This window comes from Gouania willdenowi, chromosome 9, assembly GCF_900634775.1.
Source record: "Gouania willdenowi chromosome 9, fGouWil2.1, whole genome shotgun sequence".
Taxonomy (NCBI): Eukaryota; Metazoa; Chordata; class Actinopteri; order Blenniiformes; family Gobiesocidae; genus Gouania; species Gouania willdenowi.
Genome location: NC_041052.1, coordinates 7,852,804 through 7,869,759, shown reverse-complemented (window position 1 = coordinate 7,869,759; position 16,956 = coordinate 7,852,804). Strand labels below are relative to the sequence as shown.

The 16,956-nt window shown below is 37.0% G+C and overlaps 1 protein-coding gene across 1 annotated transcript in view; it reads right to left on the bottom strand.

Annotated features, from left to right (window-relative positions):
* Positions 1 to 5,999, bottom strand: part of kremen1 (kringle containing transmembrane protein 1) — a 71,117-nt gene extending 65,118 nt beyond the window's left edge. Inside the window, exon 1 of the mRNA XM_028456909.1 lies at positions 5,709 to 5,999. Within this exon, the coding sequence (XP_028312710.1) occupies positions 5,709 to 5,787 (79 nt within the window). The 5' untranslated portion in view covers positions 5,788 to 5,999. The remainder of the gene's footprint in view (positions 1 to 5,708) is intronic.
* Between the last annotated feature and the right edge of the window lie 10,957 nt (positions 6,000 to 16,956).

The window sequence follows — 16,956 nt, the reverse complement described above, 5'->3', positions numbered from 1 at the left end:
CAAAATGATTTTTTTAGGACATTTACTCTAATGTGCAAAAATGTAAACAGGACAAACCCTCATTGGTAACTGAATAACCCCAATCATGAACACAGTGTGCACAAACACACCAGTGGTTTCCCTGAATGCAGGTCTGCTGCACAGAAGCTCATCAGGGGAGCAGAGGTTTCCATCTCCTTTTCTGAACCGGAAAAGCAGAGGACGACCACAACACCCACATCAGAGAGCGAAACCCTATGCACCCTCTTCCCATAATATGATCCCTGCATCTCCCCACACCAATGAATCAACCACACGCAGAAAAACCCTCACGCTGAAGTCTTTTCCTCCAACCGATGCTCCATCACAATCTCAATGGCCAACGGAAGCTTGAGTAACTTCAGATGCCACAAGATGGTCTGTTATTATCATCTGGAGGCAGACGACTCGAGTATCTGTGCCTCTCATGCATGCACACTCGTACACACAGTTGCTCAAAGATCCCTCTGTCTTGAGGGTTACAAAGGTTGATGGAGCTGAGTCATGAACTGCACTCAGTGGGCCGCCAAGAGAGGATTAAGTCTTGTGTGATGCAATGACTTTGAGAGCGTTAAGAATTGGCAGAGACAGACTTAGTTTGTGTGCCTGTCCCAGTGAGTGTGCAGCATTTGCACAGTTGTGCACAATGTAAAACACAGAGCGTTAAAAACGTACGGAAACGCATGTTGCAGTTGATTTCACGTAGCACATTTGCCTCTAATAAATACAATCTGGACGTCTCTGCCAGAACGTGCAATAGGATTTACCAAACATAATTTGGCCACTGATTAACACGACCATTCAAGAAGTTTGAAATTAACTGTCAGCTTTACTCACAGATGGCTGTTTGAGTCAACATTCGTAGAACGTAGAATATTTTCCTTTGTTCTTCTTACTCTTTCTAACTTTTCTTGGCTTCATCTTGTTTTCCCCACAGCATTTTCTTTCACACGGATAGTAAGGGTGTAAATCACCTGTTTCAATCTGATACAATATCGATTATCAGAACAACAATTCCATATTGGCCAATGCCACAAAACCTGCCACGATACAATTTCAATTTGATTTGATTTGATGGACTGCGATTGATATCAGACATGGGGTTTCTGAAGTAATAAATAAGTACTAAAAAGGCTAATGCCTGGTACTTATTATCTATTTAACCAATACCATTTGGATTCGATCATGCATGTCCATAATCTGATGGCATAATTGCCATAAGTCAGTGATTTTTAACCATTGTGTAATGATATATCATCAGGTGTGAGTTGCATAACATTTAGATGTACACTGGTGGTACAAATATAGCGGTTCTTTACAATAACAGTGTTAGTAACTTCAATATAGGCGAAATAATTTAATATTTCTCCACGTTGGTGTTAGTAGCCCAATATGATCTGTACTGTTTTAATTGTAAATCTTAAAGTTAAATTCCATGTGGAGCAAAGATTTGTCAAGATCTTTAGATAGTACACGTATGCTCTATGGAGGTAACAATATTTGGCTAAAACACTACTTTTTATATTCGATAATTAGGTAAACAAAATACAGTTTCCTAAAAAAGTAAGAAAATAGTTCAATTCCCCTTTAAAGGGAAGGGCATGCAGAAAAATTATGATAACCGTTGAAAATAACTTTAAAAATTCCAATTCAGGAACAGGCAATAAGAATTACATTACATGATATGAATAATTCAAAAAATAAAAAATATGGTAATTATTCCCTTGTTTTTTTAAGTTCTAAGCTTTACAAGATGAACAGTTTTCCATTCCTTGCATTAAACACACGGAAATAAACTCCCAGAACGAACAAAAACACAGCAGCTGAAGGGGACCTTTAAATAATCACAATCCTGATGTCTGTGAGTTTGTGCAGCCCTAAAACACCACAATCTATTGACCTACTGCCCTGCCTGACATTTGGCTCTGTCTGCGGTTGACTTTGCAGAGTTCTGGCCAATGTCTCCTCCTGATAGACAACAAATTGATGCAGAGTGCAACAGAAAATGGGTTGACATACACAACAGAATGTTTTCTTAGATTAAAGTCTGGCAACAGATGCCGGTTTGTACCTAAACATCAATCGATCAAGTGTCTGCGCTGCTTCAAGGCCTGAATGTCTTTGCAGTTACTTTGGGTGATGAGCTACATCATCCATTGAAAACATTCCCAGGGTGGCCTTACAAGTTTTTTCATGCAAGTCTCAGTAAGTGGAGACTTGGCAATGAGTGCAGATGAAAAGGCAGGACACGAGGCACTGAGCAGTCCAGAATTCAGTCGGACATCTGACATGAACCTGTTGTTGTTTCTTTTTTTTTTTAAACATGGCCATGCTTCACTCAACACATTCTAACCTGATCCCTTAATGAGAACACATGCCATTTTATTGAAACGCTACAACCTGTCTTTAACAAGTCTCAGCCTGACATGATTGAGATTAATGTTTTTCTGAAAAGGTCAAAGGAAGCAAGACTCATGACGCACAATTTGAACTCCTCTACTTTCATGCTGCCTTCATTAGCAAATGCAATCGGTCTCAAATTATTGGAATCACAGAATAGATCGAACATGCTCCGTAGATACCAGTACACAATCTGTTTTTGACTACAATAGCAACAATGTAAAAACATCCAGAGCTGAGGATGTAACAGATGCCCCGAATGTTTGCTTATCAATGGGAAATATTAGTATTGTTGGATAGATTTACTGTATGGCCTTTAAACATACCATTTATGTTTATCTACAGTATTTATGTTAATACATATCGTGTATATTAGCCATGTCGGCTACAAATGGAAAAATGTATATACACAAACTACAAAAGCTTTTTTGTTTGCATTAAATTGCTTCAAATAAATAAATAAAATAAAGAAACAACCTCATCAAACATGTTAGTTACGTTAAGTGTTTTTTATTACATATGCAAATCCTAAATCACCTCTCACTCCGACTAGTTAGGTTTACATAAAATAGTCTTGTCTTTGTAGTTTAGGTTGAGTTATTTTTAACACTGATTACTTGCTTTGATCTTTTCAAATAAGCTAATTTTTTAAATAGATGTAATAAATGGTATATTCCTCCGTTTAGGATCAAGTATTGATAGACCTTAAGGCAGTAGTTCTTAACCTGGCCTTAATGAAAGCCCGGTAGTTTGATGACTCAGTCTCAGAGGGTCAAGATATGGTAAAAAATGTGTTACACAAAATATTTTTTCACGATTAACTCGTTTGTTAAAATATAAATGACAATTACAATTTTAAATATCAATTTAGGGACAAAAACAATAAATTAAAAGCCTTTTGAACAAAGCAAAAAATGCCCCAGGCTTCCATGTGTCCGATTAATTGTTTTTGAAGAAATTACATTTTATTTTTCCAATTATGAAGCTTGCAGGGTTCAGTACCGCCAATAAGGTTAAGAAACACTTCCTTAAGGATATGTGGACACGTTCATTCATTTATTTTCAGGACAATAATTTTCTTAGTCATCATAAAGTAATTCAAATAAATTGACAAAACCAAAACACTCCCACAAATATTACTCCCTTAAATTTGACGACAGTTGAGCGATGTTGCCTTCAACAGTTGTAGACAGAATGATAGAATAGATAACAGTGAGTCATCCGTGCCAATGGGTGGCAGAACTTCTTGAATGTTGTGGTTAACAAACGTTGTTGTGCACACAGAATAAAGTCCAAGGCCGTGTTGGAAATCACATACTACTTATACTAAATCTGATGTTAAAATGAGTATGAAGTACGTTCACATTAGATAGTATGGAAAGAATGAGTATGCGAGAAATACCCAGATGTGTATTATATCTGGGCATTTTTAAAGTATTCACGGTGGGTACACTAGTCATACTCAACCGTCCCATGATGCATTGCTAGCGGAATGTAGAATCGTCCTGGGACCGGTGTCACGTACTGAGTTTACCTCCTGAGATTATAACCCTAACCTAACCCTAATCATAACATAATCCAATAAAAAAATAAAAAATGTGTCTGTTCACTTTGAAAACAAAAATTTGTTTGTTTTTTTTTAGCAAAAATTCATTTTTCAGTAGTGCGCATGTGTGCGCACTACAATCTCAGTATGATGGGAACTCAGTACATGACACCGGCTTCGAGCTAAAAATCAAACATCCCCTTTTCAAAATAAAAGCATCTCTTCTCGTCTTCCATTTGTTTTTGTTTTTTAACACTGTTGTAAATAGGGCTCTTGTTTTTAAGTTAACCAGAAGTTTCATCAGTAGCACAATGGTGAGTCTCCGAAAATCTCCATAATGTCGGCATGAAGCGTGTTTCCATGACTTTTATGAATCAAATGACCACATGTTGATATTCTACTTGGTCACTTTCTCACTTAAAATGTTTTCAGAACTTTTAAAGGTGGTGAATCCACAGAGATATTTAGTCTCAGGGTTTTGTCCGTGTGGGTTCCAAATGCATCTTGGGAAACTTGGAAGTCTACTTCAGTGGGAACGGTCATCATCGGTCATCTTCCTAATCATAATTATAGTATATTAGTTTGAGTATGCACTACAAACACGACCAGTGAATTTCCTACCGTAATTTTGAAAATATCTGCCTGTGTTTCTCTGCATTCATTGTCACATTATAATGTAGCTATAGACCCTGACCGGCTGAGTGTAGCAATAAACCCTGCAGAGAGAATATGTATCTGCCTTTGATCTGTATCAAGACTTCTCGCAGATATTAAATGATTGTTTAAATGTACAGTAGATGTGACACAGATGGCTTTAACTGCACACATTTGGCTGCTTTTCTTCATCTGCTCGCTGTTATGAGGGGGAATACCATTGCTTTAAAGACTTTGTTAATACTTTGGTACACATGGGAGTACTTACGCACTAACCCAGATGGTGGACCCTCTAATTTGAAATGCAAGGGTATAATTAAGAGACAAAAAAATTAAAAAGGAAAACACAAAGATTTGCTGCTCCGACATGAAAGGTGGCGCAAATTACAGCAGCAAGAAGAGGCTTGGGTTAGTGCGGTCATCCTTATTAAATATTCAAACTCTATCTTTCCTGGGAGGGCAGCTTTGGAACAGGGGAATCTGGCTGTAACTTTGAAGTTGAGCAGATGGACTTCGACTCTGAATCCAATAAATTAGGTGTTTTAATTCAGAACAGACTACATGATCCAGCACGTGCAAATGTGTGACAAATAGGCTACACTAAATTATTGTCAAAAAAAGAACTAAGGTTAATGATTTTAACACAAAGAGGAGAATAAAATAAAACAGTGAGCAGGTCGATATGGAGCTTCGGCGCACGATGCGTAAAAGCGAATAGTTTGCCACCAAAACGCACGTTTATTCCCGTTTTTACATGTCGTTGATTATTAAACATAGATGGAAATTTAATGCGCATGATAATGTTTGACACCCATGGGTGTGGAGGTGACGTCTGGTTGCACCATTCACTACTGTGGATAGATACCCAGTTTGGAGAAACGGTGCCATGGTGGGAACTGGCGTTAAAATGCATGTTTAACATTCGTGTGGCCGCAATTTAAAGATCCGTACACTTTCGGATGTTTTTGGATCAGATGTTATGTGGATACGCAGGAACCAGAAGCGCAAACGTGTTCACTTTGGTGGCAGGAAAACATTGTCTAAACACGCAGAGCAAAGTGCGAATGAAAAAGGAAAAAGTTGGACTCACCGGTGTCGAAGTGACTGAAAGCAGCAGAAGAAATAAACCCAGTGACAAGAAGAGCAGAGGTGATGGTCCAGGGATCCATGGTGGGATTAAAAGTCTCAGGTGAAGTGCAGCCTGACAGACACTGATGCGCAAACCTGGCGCTACACAGTGAATGGACTATGGATAGAGTCTGTGCAGGAGTCCCGCACGGGTCGGAGTTAAAGAGTCTGTGAACTTCAAGGTTGGCCTGACAGCGAAGCTGCTCCAGCTATAACTACAAAGACGAGCAGATAGAAAAAAAGAAGAGGGATCCTATTTCCAGCCCATGTGACAGGAAACCGGGCCAATGGATTCAACCTGCAGCGCAGAAAGGAGGAGGAAGGGGAGAGAGAGGCTGGTGGCACTGGTTTCACACTGGTACCAGTACACCTTTTCAGTTAAGTTGACATAACTGTGTTCAAACATAATGTCATCGTTTAAAAACAGTCAAAAAAAAAAGTCCTGCAAAATGTTTTTTATATTATGTTTAAAATGTGTGTAATACCAGGTTGCGCCACATGGTGATGTAATGAGTCGTTGTCTGATCTCAAAGAAGACATTGATGGATGAACTGAATTAATTTTAACCTGAAGAGAAAAGCTCTCTCCATGGCACAAACTAATCTGATTACACATTATTTCATCGGTGCAACCCAATAATGCATTTATTTATTCATATTATGCTTTTGGTGCAATGGTTCTTCTATAGCAGACATACAGTAATTCAAGCAACTGGTGGTCCGGGGACCAAATGCGACCACTCCAATTCTGTGCTCCCCCTAAAGTCAACACACACAAAAAATATACACAAATGGACAACACACATACAAGAAACAAGTGACAAAGTCAAATGTACAATAATTGTACAGTTCACTGGTTATAAGACACAATAATTGGTTTGTGTGGAGATCCAAATGTAAAATATGTGTAACTCCATAAACACACTGGACGACGACATAAATACACAAAAACAACACAAAGGTATAAACAACAACAACAAAGCACAGAAAGTGACAACAAAAAGAAACACAAAAAAAACCCTCCAAAAACACAAAATGACAACAGTAATACAGAAACTGATTTAAAAAACATACAACAAACAGGGAAAAAACACAAAAATATACAAGATTACTCCAAAAACACACAAGATGACCCACAAAGATATATGCAAAATGACAGCAAAAATACACAAAAAAAAAACCAGACTGATCATTATTTTAAATGCTGATATGAAAGTGTGTCCCTCGGATCAGACAATCACATTTTTGGGGCCCCACTGTGATAAAAGTTGCCCATCTTTGCTCTATGGGGATTCTCATGTGATCACACATGGAGGCACTCCAAGAGATATTTGAAGTGTTAAATATATATTAAAAAAAATATTTTTAACAATTTCTATTTTTACAGTAAAAATCAGTTCCTCAATATTTTCATTTCAAGATTGCATGTACATCATATATATAAAATGTATTTTTTTTGTGCAGCTAAAAAAAACCCTCACTAGGCTGGCAACTGTCTGTTGAGGACAAGATGATGACCAATAACGAGATTTTACACTCTTTTCACCAGTTGAACTTTGGGTGAAACAGCGACCTCATGTGTTCTACTACACGCTCTGCTTGTGTTGGTGATCTCACCACTATTATGGATTTGGACCAACATTTCTTTAGCCAAAACCAAAAGGGTTGAGCTGAGGTGCAGTTGGAGAGTCATCCAGTATGACGTATTTCTTTTTGTGAAATCTACTTTTAGCTTTGACATGATTTGGAAAAGCTGTAGTTATTCTGTATGTGGTTTAGCAGTAGTATGGCTCTCTGAAGGATGGTTGTGATTGAAATTAATAGTATTTGCACGTGCATAGCACATGATATTTACTTGGGAAACCACCTGATTAGTCCCCGCTGTGGGAAGAGTAAAGGTCTATTGTATTTTATCTTATATTCTGTGTATTGCTCATAATCTGACTTTTTTTTTTTTTCATGATTCAGTTACTGATGCTGTTGTCATAGTTACATTGCAACACAAAAGATTACCAATAGCGATTTGCTCAAATTTTTTGAATCATAGTAAATATGCAGTAACTTTAAAGTGTCTGCGAAGTTTTGATTCACGATATTAAATGGAAGATTGTGGATTTCTGTTTGTGCCAGCATACGTGGAGTTTGCGGGGGCAAACCTAGTGGTCAAAAGTTTTTTTAACAGTTTTTCAAAATTCATTCGAGAAACTAAATTTTTTTAATATAATGTACATAATGTACAAATATTTTAAGTGTCATAAAACAGTATGTATTACTGTTAGTTTCAGATGTTAGTTCTACCTCAGGTGTGTAGTATAAGTTTTCAATTAAATGGTCCCAAACTTTTGAGACTTTAGGTTGGTTCTTCTTCTGTTGTGTAATTCTTCTTCACAATGTAAATGGTGAAGCGACACTGCGCCCAGCAGTTCATGTATGGTACTGCAGCAAAAATGAAGCAGAAAGCGGCCGCCGCTCTGATTTTATCATAAATTTACAACATTAAACCAATGCGTCAACGCAAATTATTGTAGTCATTATCAATTATGTTACTAATCATTTTTGCATTATTGTATATGTTACAAACATTATGGTTGGTGCGAATCTCGACACGGTCTATGTTTTTCATTCTATTTTTTCTTTTGCACCCCCCTGGCAAGAATCTCAAACTAAAGACTATAGTTGGATCCATTAACAGTTAGTGTGGATTAAATGTAGCTAAAATACTGTTCAGGCTTTGGGCCTATTTTCTATCTTTTAATCTAAAACAAAGGCACCAAACTCCAGGTATGTTTTAGATTACTACTACGACTACTAGGTTACAAGTTTAGGTATATTGAACCAAACTTTCCAGTAATCACTGTTGAAGTGAACAAGTAGCTAATTGGTTAAATTATGCCATCCTTTTCCTGTTGCCATCAAACAAACACAACTTGTTTGACTGCAGAAAACAGGAATAATCATCCATCCATTAACCTCTGTTGAGCCGGTTCATGACTCTTAACCATGGGTGCAAAGACAATAGCACTCTCACACAGACGTACACCACTCCAGTCACATAAGAGCGTTTACGTACATATTTTTGGACATTGGTTGGAAACATGTTTCTGGGATTGAACTTTGGCAGAAATCTCCTGCAGCCACAGTTTGTTCGGAAATACCAGCCAAAAACTTCTCAGTACATTAGAAGCCAGGATTTGAAACCATAGACTCTTTAACTGAGAGGCAGTGCTGCTAACTGTCTTTAACTTGGTCTGAACTAATGAACCTTGAACAAGTGTTAAAAAATGGAGATTTCAGAGACCTTATTTATAATCATGGCGTAGTGTTGTTGTTGTACTCAACACTGTTCACATTTTGAAGGTCTTGGTCTCTTCTCGGTCTTAGATTAGCACTGATCTGATATTTTTCAACTTCGTTTAATACAATAATAAGCAGAAGCACTTGGAACTGTTGCTGATTAATCCATGTTCTAATTTGACATAGAACATTTAGCGTTAGCTCACTGATTGTTCGGCCTCATTGGAAATCTTTCTATTGCTTTATGTGTAAGAGACCTGCAAAAACTCACATTTGTCCATCTTTATTTCTAGTCAGAAATACAGTACCTCTGAACACGTACTTTAAGTCTCCTTCACCTGACAATTAAACATCTGGTTTAAAGATATTTAAAATAATTCTGGACTCAGTGGCTTTTGGATGGATGTATTTGTTTTTTGCAAGAATTTAGTTGAACCAATTTGTCAAGATTTAAAGTTTTTGCATGTCGTGCATTCTCCTTGTTTTTGTCCATCAAATGCGTTTAAAGGAATACTAGAATTATGGATTGTTTAACCGTTCAACCTTGTCATGGTTTTTATGGTTTTCGTCTGGTCTTGGTCTCTCTCGACTCCCATAAGTTTTGGTCTCGTCTTGGTCTTGGCGCATTCTAGTCTCAGTCAAGTCTTGGTCTTGAATAATGTGTCGTCTTGAGTTCAACACTACATTTGTGTGTAGATAAACATTATTTTGGACTCCTTATTGTCTGAGGTCCTTGCATCGTTATGATTTAAAGGGTTTTATTTTGTCATTTGGTTCTAAATTGTTTTAGTTGGTTGTTGATTTGTAGCATAGTTCACAGGAGTATTGTTCTTTTGAAAAAAAGAGAGAAAGATTCTCATCTGAAGTATTTGTGAGAAATGCTGGACCAATATCTTTCAAAAGCCTTCTGTATTAGAGGACTTTAGAGGAATAATCTGCAACTAACGTCCTAGTGCTAGATATTGTAGAACCTACACAAAGGTATGATGGAGGGGCTTCAGAAGATAGACCTCCATCATTAAGGAAAGATATCTTATTGTTGGGTCTCTTTGTTTGTGCCTGGTGTGTGTGTGTGTGTTAATACATGTAGAGTACTATATACAGTATATATATGTGTGAGTGTGCGTCTGATCATACGCCCAGCTTGTCTGTGCACGCTGCCTGTCCACATTCCTTGGGGTCGTCTGGAATTCTGATTAGCCTTCTTTTTTTGCTCTCTCAGTAAAATGTGTCTTTCCTGCACAGAGTGATAAACAGAACTGTTTGGTCACTTTGCTTTTCAGATTTATATTCTCAAATTTAGATGTTCAGTTGCTTCTTTAATAGATAGCAGAACTAAGTAAAGTCTATACGCCCCTCAAAATTGTCATGTGACCTGCCTGTTGATCTTCTCAAGACTGTCTCTCTTTTTTCCCTCTTTTTAGGTGCAGACATCAAGGCTTTGCTGTGATATGTAATGCAATGTTTTCGCTGTTAGCAATGGTTTTTGATGATGATACCATTAGAATATCGATACCTTAACATTTACAATGGTTTCAGTTAAATTAGAAACTCATGTTGCCGAGTCTGAACAGATAGTTCAAAGTTTGTTTTTTTTTAGTCCAGGTTTCCACTCACTTGTAAGGTTTAAAAAGATAAATAATGAAGTTTGTGGTAGTGTCACTCCAAAATTCAAAGAATAGGTTTAATCTGAACAAGTTAGCGACATATATGTGGTGGAGATAGAGGGATAGAGGAATTTCGAAAATGTTGGCCCAAGTATAAGTTAATAAACAATTTTACATTATTTTGTAGGGACTTTCCAGCATAGAAATATTGGTGGCTTCTGCCAAAGACTATTATTACAGTATATCTACTCCTTTGGAGGTAGATTTGGGTATGTATCATTCAATCAAAAAAAGGTTGCATTAATCAAAAGAAATATTTTTGATTTATAAAATAATAAACTTAAAAAAAAACAAACACTTTCCAATTAAATTAAAAAAGTGAATGATTGTGAAAAAAAAATCATTTTTTTTTTTTTTATAAAGCTAAATGTTTTTGGATTGAATAATAAAGACACAAATTATTTTAATAATAAAAAAAAACTTCCCTTCAACAGCAAAAAAAGCAAACAGACATTTTCAATCAAAGAAAAAAGTTTTCAAATGCTATTTTTTGGGGTGTCAAATATTTTTTTGATTAAAATTGGATTGGAGAGAAGTTTTTTTGATTGAAAATATTTTTTAATTGAAGCAACTTTTTTCTTTCTTAAATAATGATTTTTTTTCTATACATACAACATAATATTCATGTTAAAGTAATATGTCAAAAAATCACCCAATAACAACCTCCTTCCTCTGGCAATGAGTTAATAGTTGTGGTGAGGAATTGGTCCAAACCGCCTCTTAATAAATGTATAAAACCCATTGAAGTGTCCCAGATTAGAAAAGACATTTTTTCAACTCACAAAAATAAAGTTTAAAATGTTTTTAAATATATGAAATTTGTCTCTTTTGACATTCTCTGACTCATTGTCAAAATTAACACTAAGAACACACTGAATTCAAGCAGTTACCTAATGATTACATGGAGTCTGCATGCCTGACCTGGCCAACAACCCTCTTACCCCAGCATGAACACATCACAGTATATATCATTTACATCATTAGTGGTTGCACTCACAGCACTTCTCACATTACTGTGTCTATCCCTGACCCCAACAAAGCCTTACCAAATCGGACACCCCTTTGATAAACGACTGCCTCTGGCCCTCAGCTCTCTGTACCAGTGACAACCCTCCAGTCCAACCCCCATCATCTTCTATCAGCTCTCATCTCCTGCACACACACACACACACCTGCACGGGCCTGTGAGCGCTTTTCCAAAATCAAGATAAAAGCCAGCATTTACATCCACCACCTGCATTTAAGCAAAGTTGCTCTCTCCTCCTCCTCAGTGCTGACACACACACACACACACTCACACACACACTCATACACACACAGCAGTCATCCATCTCACTCACAAACCCAGGTCTCTAATTAGGCTCTAAGGTGGGTGACACCCACTGGAATGTTTATTGTAAAGTTGTTCACCTTCATCTCCCTCTAAAAACAGACAAAGAGGGCGGGCAGGAAAAAGAAAGAAATATAATCAAAGGGAGGATGAAGGTCATTACATGTTTTACAGATATTGCACCTGTGTCTCATCGTCATATTTCAGCTCTCGTCTTTAAAGAGATTATTACACAGAGCAGCTGCAACAAAGATTCACAAATACTTTATGCAATTTTCATTGCTTCTTTCCTATATCCAGTTGATTGCTTTACTTTATTTTCATAAAACATACTGAGTACTTTTATAGACGTATGTAGTTACCTTTTTTTGAGTGTTTAAGAACTTAAACCTGCAGTATGTAAGATTTTTGTCTGCGTCATTTGGTCAAAAATCCATAATAACCTTTGGGCATATTGTAATTCAAAGTATTCTGCGACAACATTGGACCTCTGGACCTTCTCCTGGCTTTGTACATGAGCTTAAAGCTGATATCCGAAGTTCCTGAGAGGACATCTCGATGTCCCGCCCTCAACAGCTCCGTGCACTGTTCCACATTCACTTTGATTGACAGTCTCAAAAACAGGAAGTCGAAGCCTATTGGCTGGGAGCAGTCGGATATTGTTTCCATTTGTATAGAGGTCTATAGGACGAAGGAGGGACTTTTATACATTAATATATATGAATGACCACCTGCAGTAGACAACAGTAAAAGACTATTGTCTTATAAATTTCAAAAGAATCACAAATATTTCTCAGAAACTCCAGATATCAGCTTTAAGAAATCCAGGAGCATGACGCTAGATTTCAGCCATTCAGAAATATTTTGACAGTGTGCTCCATGGGCTGTTTTGGATGTTACTTTTGGTTGATCGACTGAAGTCAATGTGCGTTCACGTACCATTTCCATCAATATTAAAAGTGTAATGGCGGACGTTCCAGCAGAAGTCTCCATCGCAGCGTTAGGCACAACAGTTACACGGCAAAGCAAGACCAAAAGGAAGACTGACATGAAGAAGCAACAGTATAAAGGCCCAAATATGTTTGTATGGAACAGACTCGCAGAGCTTGTGAACCTAAAACAAGCATATCCAAGTTAGGGAGAACATGTACAAATAATTTACAGTCTGGATGTGGAGTGGTGTAGGTCTGCTCTGACCTGCAGTTTGGATCTCTGTGCCTGCGGCTGCTTGTGTGTGAGCTTTGTGGCGGAGGAGGGGCTGCTGTGAGGACAGTAACTAGAGATTGATATGTGTTTTCATGTCTCTAAACATCAGAAAACTCTCCAATAACACAAGATAAAGCTCCACAGTTGTGCGTGTTCAGGAGGATACCAGTAGGGGACGATAGGTTTCAAAACAGGGAGGGGCGAGTGAGCGTAGTCGATTCTATACAAGTCTCAGGATTCTACATACTGCAGCTTTAATATATTTAAGTCACACTGCCATTTTCTGTCTTTTGTCCATCAGGGGACGAACATTCTAAAACTCTCACATTTCACAACCAAACCAAAGACTAAATCCCTTTTCAACCATAGTCTGCCTCTGCAATCATCTCAAATGTTGAAAACACTATAAAAAGTGACAGATTTCACCAATAATGTCTCTTGTTTCTTTTAAAGAGATGTTGTTTGAACAGTGCTAGAATATAATAAAAACATGCTTTAATCATTGTCATTTATGTACTCTCCATATCTGTTAAAGCATATTAACCTTTGTTTCAATTGTAAACCTAAACAGAGTAAATGCAGCCACACTTAAAACACCAGGCTGCACTCAGAGAAAGTCAGCCCAGCTGTCAGTTTGCCATTTTGCATTAGAGTCCTGCAGAGACCATTTTGACTTGGTTTAAATGCTTTTAAAAAAAAGATTTTTCAAACTTTTGGCATCAATCAAGTGCTGCACATAAAAGTTTTCACATCTTAGTGGGTTAAAGGGGAAACCGTTTGGAGCTATTTTCCCCCTGTTAGTGCTTTACCTTATTTACAGTGGGTTGCTAAGCCTTGTCCCTAATTACAGCTGTGGTTCACTTGTCCAATTGGAAAAAGAAATAGTGAGACAGGAGTCGAGCTCAGGTCAGCGAGGCAGCTTGTTTCAGAGAAATGCTCGGCCATTTTCTGTGCATTTTCCTTGAAAGGCAGACAGTGTCTCAAACAGACGACTTTTATTTACGTGACATGGTTAGAAACATGCAGAATTACCCAGAGAGGTCAGCGACTGATGAGGCAGGAGCAAGGCTCTGAAGCAGGAGTTCACAGGGAAATGTCTGCTTAGCACTAAAGACCATGTGGCATTGGACTCTGGTGAATATACATGAGCACTGATTTACAATTACAGTCATCAGATCACAAAAAAGACATTATGAGAAAAGATCATATGTCTGGTCTGCCTATAAGTTAGACCAGAGATGGGAAACTTTTATCACAGCAGGGGCCACAGAAATGTGATTGATAAAAAAAAAAAAAAAAAATTATAACAAGAAAAAACTAAGGATTTCTGAGTTTATGTAGCTGTTTTGTGAGTTTTGTCATTATTTTTGTATATTGTTTTCGAGCCACTGCATATTTTTGTCTGTAATTTGGTGTGTTTATTTTGCTGTTTTTTTGTTTTTTGCGGTTACTCTATATTTTAGTCGTCTTTTTAGTATATTTTTTGTGCTATGAATAATTTGGTGTATTTTTGTCTTCATTTTGTGTTGTTAAAGTCTTTTTTTGGAATCACTTTGTGTATTTTGTGTCATTTTGCACATTTACTTTAGAGTCTGCACAAAATGAAAGTTTATCATTAGACTTCACTTAATCTAACATTCGCCACTGTACTATGAAGCAGGATATCAACACGTTCACTTAAGCCAGGTGATTTCCACCTGACAAACACAGAGAATTCTTTAAAAAATGCATAATTCAGACCAGATGCACATTCTTGAGCAGGTCATTTTCCAAGAGAACTGATTGGTCAGGAGGCGGGGCTTTTATACTCACTCAGATTTGATCCACATCTTAACCTGGTCCCAACCAGGTTAGGTGTTCAGAGTAAGTTACCATGGTGATTTTTCCTGGTAAGAAGTTGACCAGTGTCGTATTACACCACATATGGAATAAATCCTGGAATTTAGGGCGATAAGAGGAAATCCAACTTTGTAGTACAGACCCTAGGACTTTACATGTAAATTGGCTTTAAGCTAACTCTGCTGGGAGGATTTATAAACTGTTAGTTTCAGTCTAACCACCTGATGTGGAAAATTACATGTTTTTGTTCATCATTTAAATTAAATATAGTGACAACTCAAATAGTTTGGTTTTTTTTTTATTATTATTTTATAGTCTTACTTTGTGGGCCAACATCTCACAGGGTTTCCATCCCCTAAGAAATTTCAAATGGGCACATGAATGAAGAAAAAGTAGAGAAAGCAAAGAACAAAGGTTTAATTATTTTTCTTGTTGTATATGTGCTTCTATAACAAGCTCTAGAGTGCGAGATAAGAAGAATAAGTCGGGGGAAACGCCACCTAAACACAGAGGGGTACATGTGTTCCTTTTGAAGTCGTCTTTCCTCCTGGTATTAGCTTTGGTGTGATGCAGCCATAAGCAGATCATTAAGGGTAATGGCAGGTGAGGATTACAAAGCTTTATCGCTGATAGGAAGAACAAAGTTAGTGATGATCCAGGAGATTCTGGTACTGGATATATTGGGAATTCCCGCACCAGCTGGAATGGTTTACCTTGAAGCATTTCTGATCTGCACTAACAGACAACTTCTATCATCAAATCTACAGACAGGGAGTTACTGACTCAACATTACGTGTTTAATCTCATAATATACGGGGATTAAGTTATCTGTGGTCTGGAAACTGCATGTGAGGATTCCTCTGCAGTTATGCTGGTATCAAAATATCTTGTGGTGATAGCAATTAGCAAAAAGAAAAAAAAGACATATACGAAGATAAAAATGACAGAAAACATGGCTTAAATTGTACTTGTGACACAGTTATAACATGCAATAACATTCAAGGAAAAAGTCTATTTAATTTTTTTTAAAGAGAGAAGTGGCTGCTACTGGAAATGTGTAAATTAGTAATGTTAATTCCAGAAAAGCTAAGTTAAAACATAATAGGCTTTCTCTGCCTAAAAATCTTTAAACAAAATTTGGTTGCATCTCAAAAGCATTTTTGTGTATTTTCTATTTGCTGACAAGCATGTGTTTGTCTGAGTTTAGTTTTCATGAAAGGTAATGATGAACATTATTAGTCTGCATCCATGATTTTAGAAGAATGTGTTTCTTCTTCTACAGGTGGGTCAATACATCGTGCGTCAGAATATGGCAATGTTAAAAAATACTAAGATGTATCGTTGAGGGTATGTGTGGCATCACAATGAGCGTCAGATTTTTAAAAACCCATATCACCCAAATATATAGTACAGGGGTCTACAACCTTTACTCTCAAAAGAGCCATTTTTGCCTCATCTCACTTGGATTAAAGTCGTTCTGGAGCCGAAAAAAATAACTTCTCAATGAAGACAATACAGTGTATTAAAATCTATACAGTTAAAATGATATGGAATAATGTTTGATTTAATTTGATTTACATTGATCATGTAAATGGCAACTTAAAAACAGTTTAAGATAAAATAAAATAAATCAACATCAAGAAATAAAACGGTATCTTGCATCTTCAAATTCTTACGCATCTCTGTTTACATGAACACATTATATAAAGATTTTTTTTTTTTTAGTTTAATGTATTTGAAGGGCCACAAAAAGTTACTTGAATTTGATAATGCATGATCATGTGGTCAACACATGCTAATTGCATATTTAAGCGGTACATTGGCGGTTAAATGAATCTGTCCCCATACAATTAAAATCTCTATTTTCTTCCAGAA